This window comes from Mirounga angustirostris, unplaced genomic scaffold, assembly GCF_029215605.1.
Source record: "Mirounga angustirostris isolate CCGP_5_RB_7025 unplaced genomic scaffold, mMirAng1.0.hap1 SCAF_9, whole genome shotgun sequence".
Taxonomy (NCBI): Eukaryota; Metazoa; Chordata; class Mammalia; order Carnivora; family Phocidae; genus Mirounga; species Mirounga angustirostris.
Window position 1 is genome coordinate 47603783 of NW_026991717.1, and position 13650 is coordinate 47617432.

At 48.1% G+C, this 13650-nt stretch overlaps 1 protein-coding gene across 4 annotated transcripts in view; it reads right to left on the reverse strand.

Moving 5' to 3' along the window:
- CGNL1 (cingulin like 1) overlaps positions 1–13650 on the reverse strand; it is a 158815-nt gene that overhangs the window by 33014 nt on the left and 112151 nt on the right. For all 4 annotated transcript variants that reach the window (XM_045899992.3, XM_064570420.1, XM_054513523.2 and 1 more), the window contains one exon: positions 387–593. In XM_045899992.3, the coding sequence (XP_045755948.1) occupies positions 387–593 (207 nt within the window). The remainder of the gene's footprint in view (positions 1–386; positions 594–13650) is intronic.

Genomic DNA, 13650 nt, shown 5'->3' on the forward strand with positions numbered 1-13650 from the left:
TGGTAGGGCTTCAAAACCCGTCAACTATGTGTTAAAGAAGAAAAAAGTCGCCATGCGTGAGAACGGGTCTGATGGTGGTATTAAGGTGGCCTCTGCCCGGTGTCAAAAAGCTGAGGGTGCCTGACGTCTGGTTGAGCGGGGACGCCTGTGTTTCCCACCCTGACTTCATCGGCCCCGTTCCTACCTTCCTGACAAGCTCATCTCCTCAGTATGCCCTCATAGAGGAACAGCAGAAATGGCTGGTGGAGAGGACACAGTCGCCACTGCCTCCAGCTTTCCTGCTAAATTATGATAGTAAATCTCCTTCCGCTTCCAAAGCCACAGACACAGGAAAAAAGAAGGATCCGCGGCTGCCAGGCCTGGGCTGGGGGCCCAGCGAGCCTTACCTCGCCCTTCTTGAGCATTTCCTTTGCTTTGGCCTCATCGCCTTTCATGTCAGCAATCTGCCTCTGAAGCCGAGCGACGCTCTGCTCCAGCTCTGCAATGCTTTCCCGCAGCTTCTCATTCTCCTCCTGCAGCGCCTTCACGTGCATTTCAGCTCCCAGCTGGCTCTGCTCTGAAGTGTTGCTCCGACTGGCCAGGACCTCGACATTCTGTTAAAAACACGGAGCGGGTGAGCATGGGAGCTGCTGTCAAGGGGCCGCCCCCAGCTTCGAGCATGGCTGACCTTTATTAAAAACCCGCGATGTGCCAGGCGCCGTGCGAAGCCAGGGATGGACATGCTATAGCCTGGAGGCCAAGTCCAGCATGCCACCTGTTATTAAAAATAAAGTGTTCGGGGAGCATCGCAACGCGCGCTGGTTTGCACACCAGCTTTCGAGCTACACAGCGGAGCAGCAAGTGGCCGATGCCTGTGAGGGAAGGCCCCCCTGGTGCTGCAAAGCCTAGAATATTCACTCCCTAGCTTTTCCCAGAAAAACTTTGTCATCCCTTGCCTGTACTAAATCTTTAACATGGGATTTCAAGCTTTTAACGACTCTTGGAGGTGGGTACTATTCTTAACACTGTTTTTAAAGACAAAGAAACTGAGACTTGGGTAGGTAAGGAACTTGTCCAAGGTCACTTAGGAGCAAGTGCATTTGGGCAGACGGACTCCAGAACCTGTTCTTGTAAGCGCTGCCTTCGGCCCGAGTCCACATCCCTGACCCCTCGCCAAGTGCGGGGCCCCTTAATGGAAGTTCTGGATGAAGGACAGTTCCTGTTTACAGATTTTTTTAATGTCCAATACAAAGCAGAAATTAAAATTCACTTAAATTGTGATAGAGTTCCTAGTGCAAGCTCTGGGCACCATCTTCTGAAAATGAGCTCCATGCTGCACAAAATTCCTAACAGAAAGGCATGGTGACAAGTACAGTGTGGTTACTGCTAATTCCAGATGTACCATGGGCGCTTTTTTTTTTTGGCTCAGCAACGTGAAGTGATGATAAGTGGCCTTGTCCAGAATTCCACTTCTCCCAGATCTCTCGCCTTCCATTGCTCCACTACTACAAAGATGCTAATGTCAGCAAATCGGATGCTCACGGAACACCCCTGCAGATGCCTGCAAGGAAGGGAAGGCCCAGGGAGGGCAAGCTTTGGCTTTGAAAGTTATGTCATGGCCCCATGGGAGAACTATCTGCCGGAATTGCTTATTTGCTTGCATAGCCTTACAGAAAGATCTTTAAATCTCTTAACAGTACAATAATATGTATTATCCTGAACTTAACCGATTAGAGAGTTTCAGAAAACAGAGCATCTTTTCAAACCCAAATGTTTAATTCTATACATCTGGGAACACCCATCACGTCAAGCTACTGGGTCAGAACACGGTTAGCTGCCATTGCGAAGGAGAAAACTAAAGTGCCAACCACTAGGACTCCTCAGGACCCACTTGGGTATCCTCTCCTACCGAAACCAGCAAGATGAACAAGGAGAAATAGTGTGGTTGAAAGCATGAGTAAGGATCCAAAGAATCCAATAACTGGTCAGACCAGGGAAGGAAAAAGAAAAGTCTAGATTGCCCATTCCTGCCCTAACTTTCCCATTAAAGTATGAGACTACAAAGCTAGAGTTATAAGACAGTGTGGCACTGGCATGAGGATACACATACAATTCAGTGGGACAGAATTGAGAGCCCCCAAGCAAATCCAACATTTATAGTCGATTGATTTTCAACAAGGGCGCCAAGAAAATTCGATGGACAAAGAAGAGTCTTCAGCAAAGGGTGTTGGGACAACTGGATATGCACAGGCAAAAAGATGAAATCAGCCCCCTTCCTTACAACATACACAAAACTAACTCAAGATGGATCACAGAATAAGAGAAAATAGTTATAAATCCTATATCTGTTAAAGGACCCATATCTAGAATATATAAAAAATTCTTCAATAATAAAAAGAAACCCCAATTAAAAAACGGGCAAAGAGGGGCACCTGGGTGGCTCAGTTGGTTAAGCGTCAGACTCCTGATTTCAATTCAGGTCATGAAATTAAGCCCTGGGTCAGGCCCTGTGCTGGGCGTGGAGCCTGCTTAAGATTCTCTCTCTCTACCACCTCTGCCCCCCCACAGCCCCTGCTCCCACTCGCAAATACAGTCTCTCTCTCTCTCTCTCTCAAAATAAGGGGGGGCAAAAGATCTGAGTAGACCCCTTTCCAAAGAAGATCCACAAAAGTCCTACAAGCACATGAAAAGATGCTCAATATCATTAGTTATCAGGGAAATGCAGATCAAAGCCATAATGAAATGCAAATCAAAACCACTTTGCACTCACCAGGATGGTTATAATCAGGAAGATAATAGCAACAGTTGAGGATGCTATAGAGAACTCAGAACCCTTATACATTGCTGGTGCAAATGCGAAACGGTGCCCCCACTTTGGAAAACAGTTTGGCAGTTCCCCACAAAGTTAAACAGAGTTACATGACCCAGCAATTTCACTCTTCAGCGTATACCTAAGGGAAAGGAAAACATACGGCCACACAAAAACTTGCACAAAACCTCACAGCAGCATTATCCCTGATAGCCAAAGAACGGAAATAACCCAACTGTCCATCGACGGATGAATGGGCAAACAAAATGTGGTATATCCATGCAATGGATTATTTGGCTCAAAAACAGAATGAGGTCCTGATCCATGCTACAACATGGATGAATCTTGAAAATGTTATGCTTAAGTGAAAGAAGCCAGTCACAAAAGCCCACATGTTGCCATTTATACGAAATGTCCAAACTAGGCAAATCTATAGAAACAGAAAGAAGATCAGGGGGTGCATGGGGCTGAGGGTGATGAAAATGTCCTAAAACTGACAGTGGTAATGGCTGTGCAACTCTAGGAACATACTAAAAACCATGGGATTGTGCGCTTAAACAGGTGAATTGCATGTCACACAAATTATGTCTCACTACAGCCAAGAGAAGACAAAGGAAACTGGGACGCCGAGTCAGGGCAGAGGGGAGAGGCGAGGCGTTGACCTCAGTGGTCTGAGGTCGGCCGAGACACCAGGGAGAGGAAAAGCAGGCTACAGATATCTGCCTAGATGCTCTGGTGAAGTGAAGAACACACACGTGCCATCACTGCTCTTTTGTTCACCCAGAAATCTCAGGAAGAACAAGGCCACTGAAAACCGGATCTGGTTTAACCTGAATTTGGGCCTAACTGGCCCCTGACACTCTAGATAAAGGACCTCGCACTGTGTTTTGATGTCTAGGACTTGGTATACTCTCCGTTTGCAAGTCGGGGAGGCACCTCCTGAGTCCTGAGGGATTGCATGCCGGGCGGGTTGGCCAGGCAAGTGAATGGCTGAGCTGGGGGCTGGCAGGGCTCTGCGGCCTCGCTAGCCTTCTGTAACACAGGCTGGGTGTGACTCCAGGGAGCCTGCATGGGTGGAGACGCCGAGTCCTGTTTTGACTATCTGTAAATGATAGTATATTTTTCTCTGTGTCTTCATAGGGTGGCAGACATTATGTTTATAAATAAATTTATCTTAACCCTCTGTTGGCACACTTTTCCAGAAGCCCTCCCCGTCCCTGAACCGCCCCCCCAACACACCCAAGCCCCTATTTTATATCAAGTCCACAGGCCAAACTTCCTTTTCCTGCAACCATACCCGATTCCCAGCATATCCCTTTGTTCAAGGCAAGTCCTACCTGACTTCTCAGCGAAGAAAACAAAACTGTTCTCGAGGACCTTCAAATCCCCCCTTCCAACTCTGAACCTTGACCTAAGCATCATCTTTTCCAAATGCTTACGCTTGTATCTCAGGAATGTGGTGAAGGGCAGCAGAACTCTACCGGGCCCAGAGCTGGTAAGGACCGACTTAGAGGTCACTGGAGACGGTACTGCTGACCTCGCTGAAGTTGCTGGGACCATGTTTCTCTGATCCTTTGATCTTAAGTCCTGTCTGTCATAACAAGATGGCAGAGGCTGTTACAAGCATCAATAAAACTAAGGAGCGCATGGTCTCTAAAGATTCATTTAGCCGTATCACATCACCAAGGTAATATCTACTTTTAAAAGAATCGTATGGATTTACTTCTCAGTATTTTAACTACTGTTCATTCCTGCAAGCAGTCACACAGTGTCAGCAAAAACCAGCTCTAGTTCCGCTGCCACTCCAAAAGGTTGGAAGCACCTTGCAGTCTTCACCACAAGGGCAAAAGTAGCAGATGTGCTATGTTCTATTGTTGGTCAAGACTGGACCATCCCTTAAAATTGCACTGAGATCATTTCTTCACCTTTCAGGCGGCCGAGGTCAGAAGGCAGGTGGGTAAGGTGTAAGTGGTGTAAGGGATCACAGGACCCCCCCACCCCCCTGCCACTGCTGGGTGGGGGGTGGGTGCTGGAAACTGGTATGAGGTCCTGGGGGGCAATGTGGTAGTATCAGTCAAAATTATAATGTCCATTCCCTGTGACCCCACACCTTCTCTTCTCGCACTTGTCCTACATGTGTGCAAAATGCCATATAAACAAGATGATTAACGGCAGCATTATAATAGCAAAAGATTGAAGTGAACTAAATGCAACCAGTGGGGCATTTGTTAAACGTTACATGAGTTCAGTGATAACCTGTGCGACCGAAAAACTAAAGGAACAAGAAAGCAAGGAAAATGCAAGGGAGAGAATGGTACCCATAGAAGGGAGGTCTGTATAAAAGAAAAGCAACAGGAGATAGACAGGTCATTACCTGACTACCTGAGAAACCGGTAACACTGGCTGGCTGTGAGGAAGGGAAGGAGGGTTATGGAAAGAAGGAGAGGGACGTTTTCCATGGCAAACCCTCCTGTAACTCTTGAACTATGGAAATTCAAGAGATACGACATTTTTTTTAAATAAACACACATTTTCTTTGAAAAGACTATCAATGCCCACAGGCACTTGGGGGACAACCACCTCCCCAACCCAGCTCTCGCCTCCTCCAGCCGCTAGGAACCCTTCCCCAGCACATTTGCAGATGCTTCTGGGCCATGAAAGATAGCAGAGCCGGAGCCCTGGGGTGCAGCTGTACAAACAGCCTAGCGCCAACGAGATCTCCCACGCGGGTTTACATAGCTAAGAAATTCCTTTTCACCACATACAGCTGGGAGAGTGCAAAAAGGCCCAGATGGCCCAGGACTTGCACTTATGGGAGCATGTCTCCAAAACTTCCACTCGGCAACCCGAAGGCAGAGAAGTCCAATGTGGGCTGATGAGAGACATCCAAGGGGCTGTGGAGAACGGCTTTTCAAGGTTTGGGTTTTTCCAACAAAACTGCATGTATATATTTTGCATTTGACACCACGATATTTTTCATTCTACTCCATGTCTCTTTTTATATTAAGATACGGTGCCCTTGGTGCTCTGGAAGACGGACCACTTCTCCCCTACAGCTGTGCCAGGTACGCTCCCCTCAACTACCCAGTACCCAGTACATGCATGCCTACCTCAACCCGCGTAACACAGACGTAAATCATCTCAAGAATGGAATTCTCAGGAAGGAGCAGGGGGCTCTCCAGTCAGTCGGCCAGATCAAACTCAAATCCAGGCTGTGCCCATTTCCAGTGTCTTTTGCTGGAAAGTGTCTTTTGGCCTCATAGAGCTTTACTTCCCTCACTTGGAAAAGGTGGATGAAGTTCCCCCCCCGGTACACTGTGGTCAACATCTAGGCAAGAGTCCTCACCATTACCAAGAATTACCAAGCCCACGAAACCCACATATGTTTTCCCAAGGGCAGGACTAGGCACAGTTCACTTACTGTGGTTCTAAATCCTCCAACTTGGCTTCAGACCACAACTTGCACATTTTGGGCAGCTAAATGTCAAGCCTACATTTCTCCAAAGAGAAACCCGAGATCTTCCAATGGTCTTTCCAGGACAACTGCACTGCACAAATTAGATGACCCCCATCTCATTTCAAGGGCAAATCAGGTTTCTTGGTTGGCTAATTCATTAAAAGTTTAAACATCATTTCCCAATCAAGGAAGGTCTGCTAAACTGATGGCAACTAAGGAAATTTTTCCAAAATAGACAAACAGCATGTTTCAACGTCCTGAATTTCCACTACTTCCAAAATACTTGACTTTTAAGTGCCCCAATTACTCTTAAAAGGGGAGGAGAGGATATAATTGTATCACCAAAAAAAAAAAGCAAAATCCCAGTCTTTGCCAAGTACCACCATTCACTGAAAATAATGACTCGCTATTATAAGTTGACCCATTTTCATGAGTTAATGCCCACATTTAGAAATGCTCACACTGTCCCCTGGAGCCAGAGGAAACTTTTATCCATGACGAGCACAAAATTCCCAAACAGCAGCAGAAAAAGCCAGGCCTGCGTGGTTTTTTTTTCTGATCCAAAGGGGCTGATGCACTTTCCTTTGCAGGAGCACAGGCACCTCGGACGGGTTCGCTCCTGGCTTGGCCACAGACCCAACACGTGGCCAGATGGGGCTTTACTAATTAACAAGGCCTCCGCCACAGCCAGCTTTTGTTTCTTTTCTGTCTCCCTGTTTTGCTGAATGAGTGAAAACAGCTGAGGCGTGGAGGCCGGGAGTCCAGGCAATGGAATGTGGGTCTGTCAGTTCCACGTCACTGGCCGCCCCCACACTCCCGTGTGTTGAGGCTGCAGGACCTCAGCTGACGGCTACCAGAGTGGCCCATGGGTCAGGCCATCTGCGGGAGCTTCCTGCCTTTTCACCAGCACAGCTGTGGACGCCACTTTCACCTCCCCAGGGAGGACCTGGGTCACAATTAGGAGTCCCTTTCTCAGTTTAAATTATAGAGAACCAGGTCCCCTGTATGCTGTCCTCACCTGAGCAACAGTAAACTATTTAGGAATAGAAACAGCATAAGCTGTAGTCATAAGCCGCTCACTTCATCTCTTTCCCTCGCTGTCTATGAATTTCATTGGCATAAAGCCTCCAAGCCAGGACTTCTCACACTTGACTGAGCCTCGGACTCACCTGGGGGTCTGGTTAAACGCTCACCCTGACTAGGGAAGCCTGGGACTCTGCATTTCTAACAAGCTCCCAGTGGATGCCAAAGATGCTGGCCTGTGGGTCTCACTCTGAATGGTGAGGCCAAGACAGAAGAGAGGCTGTTGTGACCTCGGGGCCTATCTGCGGAGGCCCACAGCGGAGGCCCCAACTGTTCAAGTCCTTTATGCTTCCTGGCCTGACTCCAGTGCCCAGAGTGGGGGGTGTCAAGTGGCTTGGACGTGACCACAGGCTTTGCAGCCTGCCCACACTGGGACCTATGCAAACCTCTGACCCCTCTGAGCTCAGTTCACACCATTAAAGAAGTGTAACAGGTGGGCGCCTGGGTGGCTCAGTCGTTAAGCGTCTGCCTTCGGCTCAGGTCATGATCCCAGGGTCTTGGGATCGAGCCCTGCATCGGGCTCCCTGCTCGGCGGGGAGCCTGCTTCTCCCTCTCCTGCTCCCCCTGCTTGTGTTCCTGTTCTCGCTGTCTCTCTCTGTCATATGGATGAATAAAATCTTTAAAAAAAAAAAAAAAAGAAGTGTAACAGGTAACATTAGCTCTGAATAGGTCAGAAAATTAAAACAAAAGAAGATAAGAGATAAAGACGCTTGCAAAAGCTGACATCCCTGCACTCATGTAAAGTGATGGGGTTTCCCTTCCTTTCTGACTCTGCTTACTTAACCATTTTTTGGTCACGGTGGGGTTGAGCCACTGAAAAACATCATCTCTTAAATCCCTACTCTACATCAGAATTTCCAGAAATTCTCTCACTACATTTCCCAAATGCCAACACCATTCCTTCCCAACGTATCTGCAGCTCAGAACTGAATCGGTTATACTGTTGGAATTCCCCGTGAGCTTTGTTTGTGTTTTGGCAAGGGGGCAGCATACGAGTGAGACAGGAATCAGCGAGGAAGTAGAGGGTGCTCATCACCAAAACCCCAAATATCTTCAAGGGAGAGTTGATTCTAACACCAAGCACAGTGGTTGGAAGATAGGGATTCTGGACCAGACTCGGCTAATTATTCACTGTGTGAGGACTTCAGGCCTGCAGTTGGCACCTCTGTTCACGAACTGGTCTCATTCCAGTGTCCTGCCGGCTCTCACAGTCTGGGATTCTAGAATGAACTTGAAGAAACTGAGGCGATATCAGGCAATCATGGAATTAAAGAATTCCAGAGGTTTTACTCTTTTAACATCATGCTTAAATTTCATTTTTTCAAATGCTGTCAGCTAATCTCAGATCCTTTTTTACCGTTGTCCCTACCCTGGTTTCTGGAAGTGAGGACTCTTATCCAAAGGCAGGCAACTTCTGGCCACCGAGCAGAACAAAGTGTCACTTAACTGCCTTGACTCACCGAGTTTAAATGTATTATACTTAAAGAAGATGCTGTTTACATCCTATTTTTCTCTCTGCCCTGGTGGTAGTTTTCCTGCTTACCAAACCACCTGAAAGATACTCCCTTTCAACAGATTCAATTACCCAATTTTCTCTATGTAACTCCGTGATTACAAAGGTTAAAAATATACCTGGTTTTCTTCACAATATTCTTGTGAAGTAAGTCAATATAACCCCCTTTAAATAGTTAAGAAACCTGCAAGATTTGCTCTCAGAGTGGCCTGTCATTCAGACACAGGTCCCAGACAAAAGTTATGCTAATAAAATACCTCACATTCACTCACAGAATGCATTTGACATAGGTTCTCATTTAAGCCACACAATAAACCTAGAGAGATACCCAAGATGAAGATAAAAACATCTATGATAAACATACTCTGCCCCTAAATAGGTCAAGTGCTTTTCCCAAAAAGCTACATGCTCAACAGCTCAGGCTTTGACATATGGTACGATTCCATTGATATGAAATGACCAGAACAGGCAAATCCATAGAGAAAGAGAGTAGACTAGTGGTTGCCAAGGGACCAGGGAAGGGGAAATTCGGATGATGTAAGGGGCTTGCTATCATTTGGGGGTGATGGACATGCTTTGGACTTGGCAAGTAGCGACACCTGTCCAACCTTGTGAATACATAAACACCATGAACTGTACATTCTAAAAGTGAAAATAGTAAATTTTATGCTAGGTGAATGACACCTTAATAAAAACAAATGAGAAAAGAGTACCGGCCTTGGCATCAGCCCCCCTTGTTCCTCTCGAAGCCTCGGTTTTCCTGTTGTTCTAATCATGAAGGGGGACATTGCACCAAGCACAGAGCAATGGTTGGGGCGCACGGTAAGAACTCGATCGATGACAGCTGCGTATTAAGGTCAGGTAGCCCAAAGTCACATGATCAGGACTCATATCTAGCTCCGAATTCCTGTCTCTGATCTCTGCTACCTGCTTCTAGGTTCTTCTGAGTAGAGCAGCAGCTTCATTCATCCAGAGAAAGGAAAAGGAAGATCCACACCTGGCAACTGGGGGGTTTGGCAATGTCCACACACTCACCCTGACTTAAAGGGGGTGGGGAGGAGAAAGGAATATGCAATTATATCAGGAAAACAGTCAAGGGCTTCTCTAAAACAGCCTTAGGCTACACTTTTATTTTTTTTATTTTTTAAGATTTTATTTATTTATTTGAGAGAGAGAGAGTGAGAGAGAGCAAGAGCACAAGCAGGGGGGATGGGCAGAGGGAGAAGCAGGCTCCCCACTGAGCAGGGAGCCTGATGTGGGGCTGGATCCCAGGACCCTGGGATCATGACCTGAGCCAAAGGCAGATGCTTAACCAACTGAGCCACCCAGGCGCCCCAGGCTACAGACTTTCAATTATGCTTTTGCCTTTATTCTTCTTTTACACCATTCCTTAAAAAGTTCTTACAAAAATTTCTCCAGTGTCCCTGGGTCCTCTCAGTTTTCAGGAGATAAAAGGACCCTCACGTCATATTTATAAGACGCCACTTCCCTCACCCTGAGGGCGGCTGTCTAAGCTGACCTTGTAACCAGCATGTAGCAGTTCTTGTTTATGGAACCCAACATCCTCCCGGGTGTGGCTGGCCCTTCAAGAAGCTGCCTGCTAGCCGGCAGGACTCCACCCAGACAATGCCATGCATCCAGAGTTCTGCGTCACCAGGAAAATATTGGGGGGTAGGGGCAGGAAAAAAGCACGGGTTAGACGCCCAGTTACTTCTGTCACCGATAGGCGTGACAGCTTTCCAAATGGTTAAAATCAGCTCGCTGTCAGCACACACGTGCCCAACAGGTTGAACAGGATTTTTGGAGAGAGAAGATAAATAAGCAGGTTCTCCAGAGCATTGCCTATGGGGGAGTTATGGGGACCCCTCCAAGATAAACCAAAGGCTCAATCTAGAAGCCAACAATTCCTAATTGAGTTCACAGTTCTATACTGTTCCCTTCCCAGAAATCTTGTTACTGTGAAAGCTGAGCCTTCAACTTTCCCATTTTGCTGCTACCGTATTTTCTATACATACTGAAAGGATTAACCCTAAGTTGTAGAAATCACGCCATTTAAAAATTTTAAATAAAAATTCTTAGACAAAGAACTCTCAATCCAATGACCATTCCCATTAGGGCCTCTTTGCACTCCCAAGCTAGACCAAATTTCCATGCAGAAAATTGTCTCCTTTGTCCCCCACTTCCGCAGCTGCAGGGATAAAGCCAACAGGGGCAGAAGAAAGAAAAGCAGGACTAGCTGGACCAAAACTCTCCCCAAGCTTTGAGGCTGGTTCCCACAATAGCCGGGATTAAGACATAAGACAAGGATGACCTTTATTGATTTCCTCCTTCAAAGATGTTGGCTGTTTCCTAGGACAGAGCTGAGCAGACTGAGCTCCTATAAAGCCCACGCAGGGTCCCCAGGTCCCTCGCTGCAGGCCAGCCTGACAAGCAGAGGGAGCAGGGCCAAAAAGAGGAACGGCCTAATCCAGGTAGGGTCACCTGCCCACTTGGGAGGTTTGGCTCCAGTAACAATTTCTCTGAATCACAGTTTGGTTTTCTTAAAAGCAGGGGTGGTATTACAGATCCATTCACTGTACGGATCAGGGAAAATGAAAAATAATGGGGCCAAGTGTCAAAACACTAGTCACTGTATAAATAGCAGTGTCCAGGAAAGAATGAGTATGTACCACCCAGAAGTTATAGAACATAAATCACAGATTGCCTTTGAGACAGAGGCTTGAAGGAGGCGTGGCGAGTTTCTGGCCTCCTTCCCCTTGGACCAGTTGTTTCTGAGCCTTGGCTGCTGGCACGACTCTCACTCGGTCCCAGACTAAAGAGAGAACAAAATATCACCTTTCCTGTCAGGGAGCTGGCCAGGTCTAAGCTCTAAGCGCCACTTACTGATCCCCATACGCCCCTCCCACTGCTGCAGCAGTCATGGGCCTGGGTCTCCCAGGAACTCTGATGAGCAAAGCAATCTCCACCCATACCCTGCCATGACCCCCATGAGGAATGTAATGTGAGCAAGAAATAGTCTTTTCTTAGTTAAGCCACTGAGATGTGGTTATTGCGACATAACCTAGCCTATCACGTCATGGAAAGCCCTACTACTTACAGGTTCAGCCCATCCACCTCCAGTCCCCTGAGAACAAAACTCTGAGTGCAGTGCAAGCTTCATCCCGAAGAGCCTGCGGGGCTGTCACAAGTCAGGCAGACTTGGGTTCAAATCTTGACCCTGCCACCTACTGGCCATGGGACTCTGAGCCAGTCCATTACCCCTGAACTGAGTTGAAATGTTTTTCAACTTTGAAATGCCAATTACATGACCCAGCACACAAGGTCCTGGTGGGGATCAAAGGTAATGAATGTGAAGTACGTAGCATGTGGCGAGGCATGAACTATGCACTAAAGAAACAGCAGAGAGGGGCACCTGGGTGGCTCAGATGGTTAAGCGTCTGCCTTCGGCTCAGGTCATGATCTCAGGGTCCTGGGATCGAGTCCCACATCAGGCTCCTTGCTAAGCAGGAGCTTAGCACAAAGATGCTTCTCCCTCTGCCTGCCACTCCCCCTGCTTGTACAACTCTCCCTCTCTCTCTGGCAAATAAATAAAATAAAATAAGAAAAGAGAAAGAAGAAAGAAAAGAAAGAAAGAAAAACAGCAGAGAATGCAGTGACCCGCACACCATCATCTCCGCCCTATTCTGACTACTTACTAGCTGTGGACTGGAGCCTCTGACCCCTGCTCTGTGAAAAGGGGGACTAGTGCTGTGCCCGCTCTCAGGGTGGCCGCAAGGGCTCGGTGTGAGCGTGTCTGCGGGAGCAGGCAGCAGGACGCCCGCGCCACGGTGGCAGCCGCTTACAAGGGAGCATACCCCACCTTCCTCCAGACCACATACTTTATCCAGCCTGTCCTGAGGGAGCCCTAGTGCACCAAGGGCCAGGGAGGCTGCGTCCCCGGGTGCATGGAGGGCCCAGTCCTTGACTGGCCTGCCCTGGACTCCCGACTGCTCTCCGGGCCCCGTCCGATCAGAAGCCTCCTCCCCCAGCCCCAGCCAACTCACTGGTTGCCATTTACTGGACCATAAGCACTGCTTCTGTTAGGGACTCTGAACTTGGGGACCCACACACCAACCTGCCCCTGAGATTCCGCCACCAGCCCAGGTGACCTATGAATTTGAGAAGCCCCCTTGAATATTATCCACGAAGATCTGGCCCCTGGCCAGGGGAGGTCCCTCACCAGGGCTCCTACTGATCTATCACTGAGGATTCGGAGAGCGAGCCTGGCGGGCCCTCCCAGCTTGAGCGTTAATAGTTACAGTGCTCTAGCGAGGCTCTGAGGGTAACTGAACACACAGCCAGGAAAACCTGCCATTTGCCACCAGAGCCCTGGCCAAACACTCAGAGCGTCCTGAGCTGTGTGCCTGTGGATGGTGACTTAATGAAATGCTATCATGGGTCCTGACGACATCCGACATCCCAAATGCTCACAAAGCTCGGAGAGTGACCTGTGTGGAAGGAATGCTAGAGGCAGGATGGAGCCAGCAGCCTGGTCCCGAGGCAGCCCCTCACGTGCTGTTCGACCTGAGGCAAGGCACAACCTCTCTGAGCCTCCTTTCCACAGCCATCAAATGTCTGGGCACAAGGGAATCCAATTAAGGATTTAAGCATGCACGACTGAGGGTCTATGCTGGATAACTATACAAGTCGTATGGGGCACAGTGCCATTCTTAAGAGTTTGAAGTGCCACTGGGTATTTACCCCAAAGATACAAATGTAGGGATCCGAAGGGGTACATGCACCCTGATGTTTATAGCAGCAATGTCCACA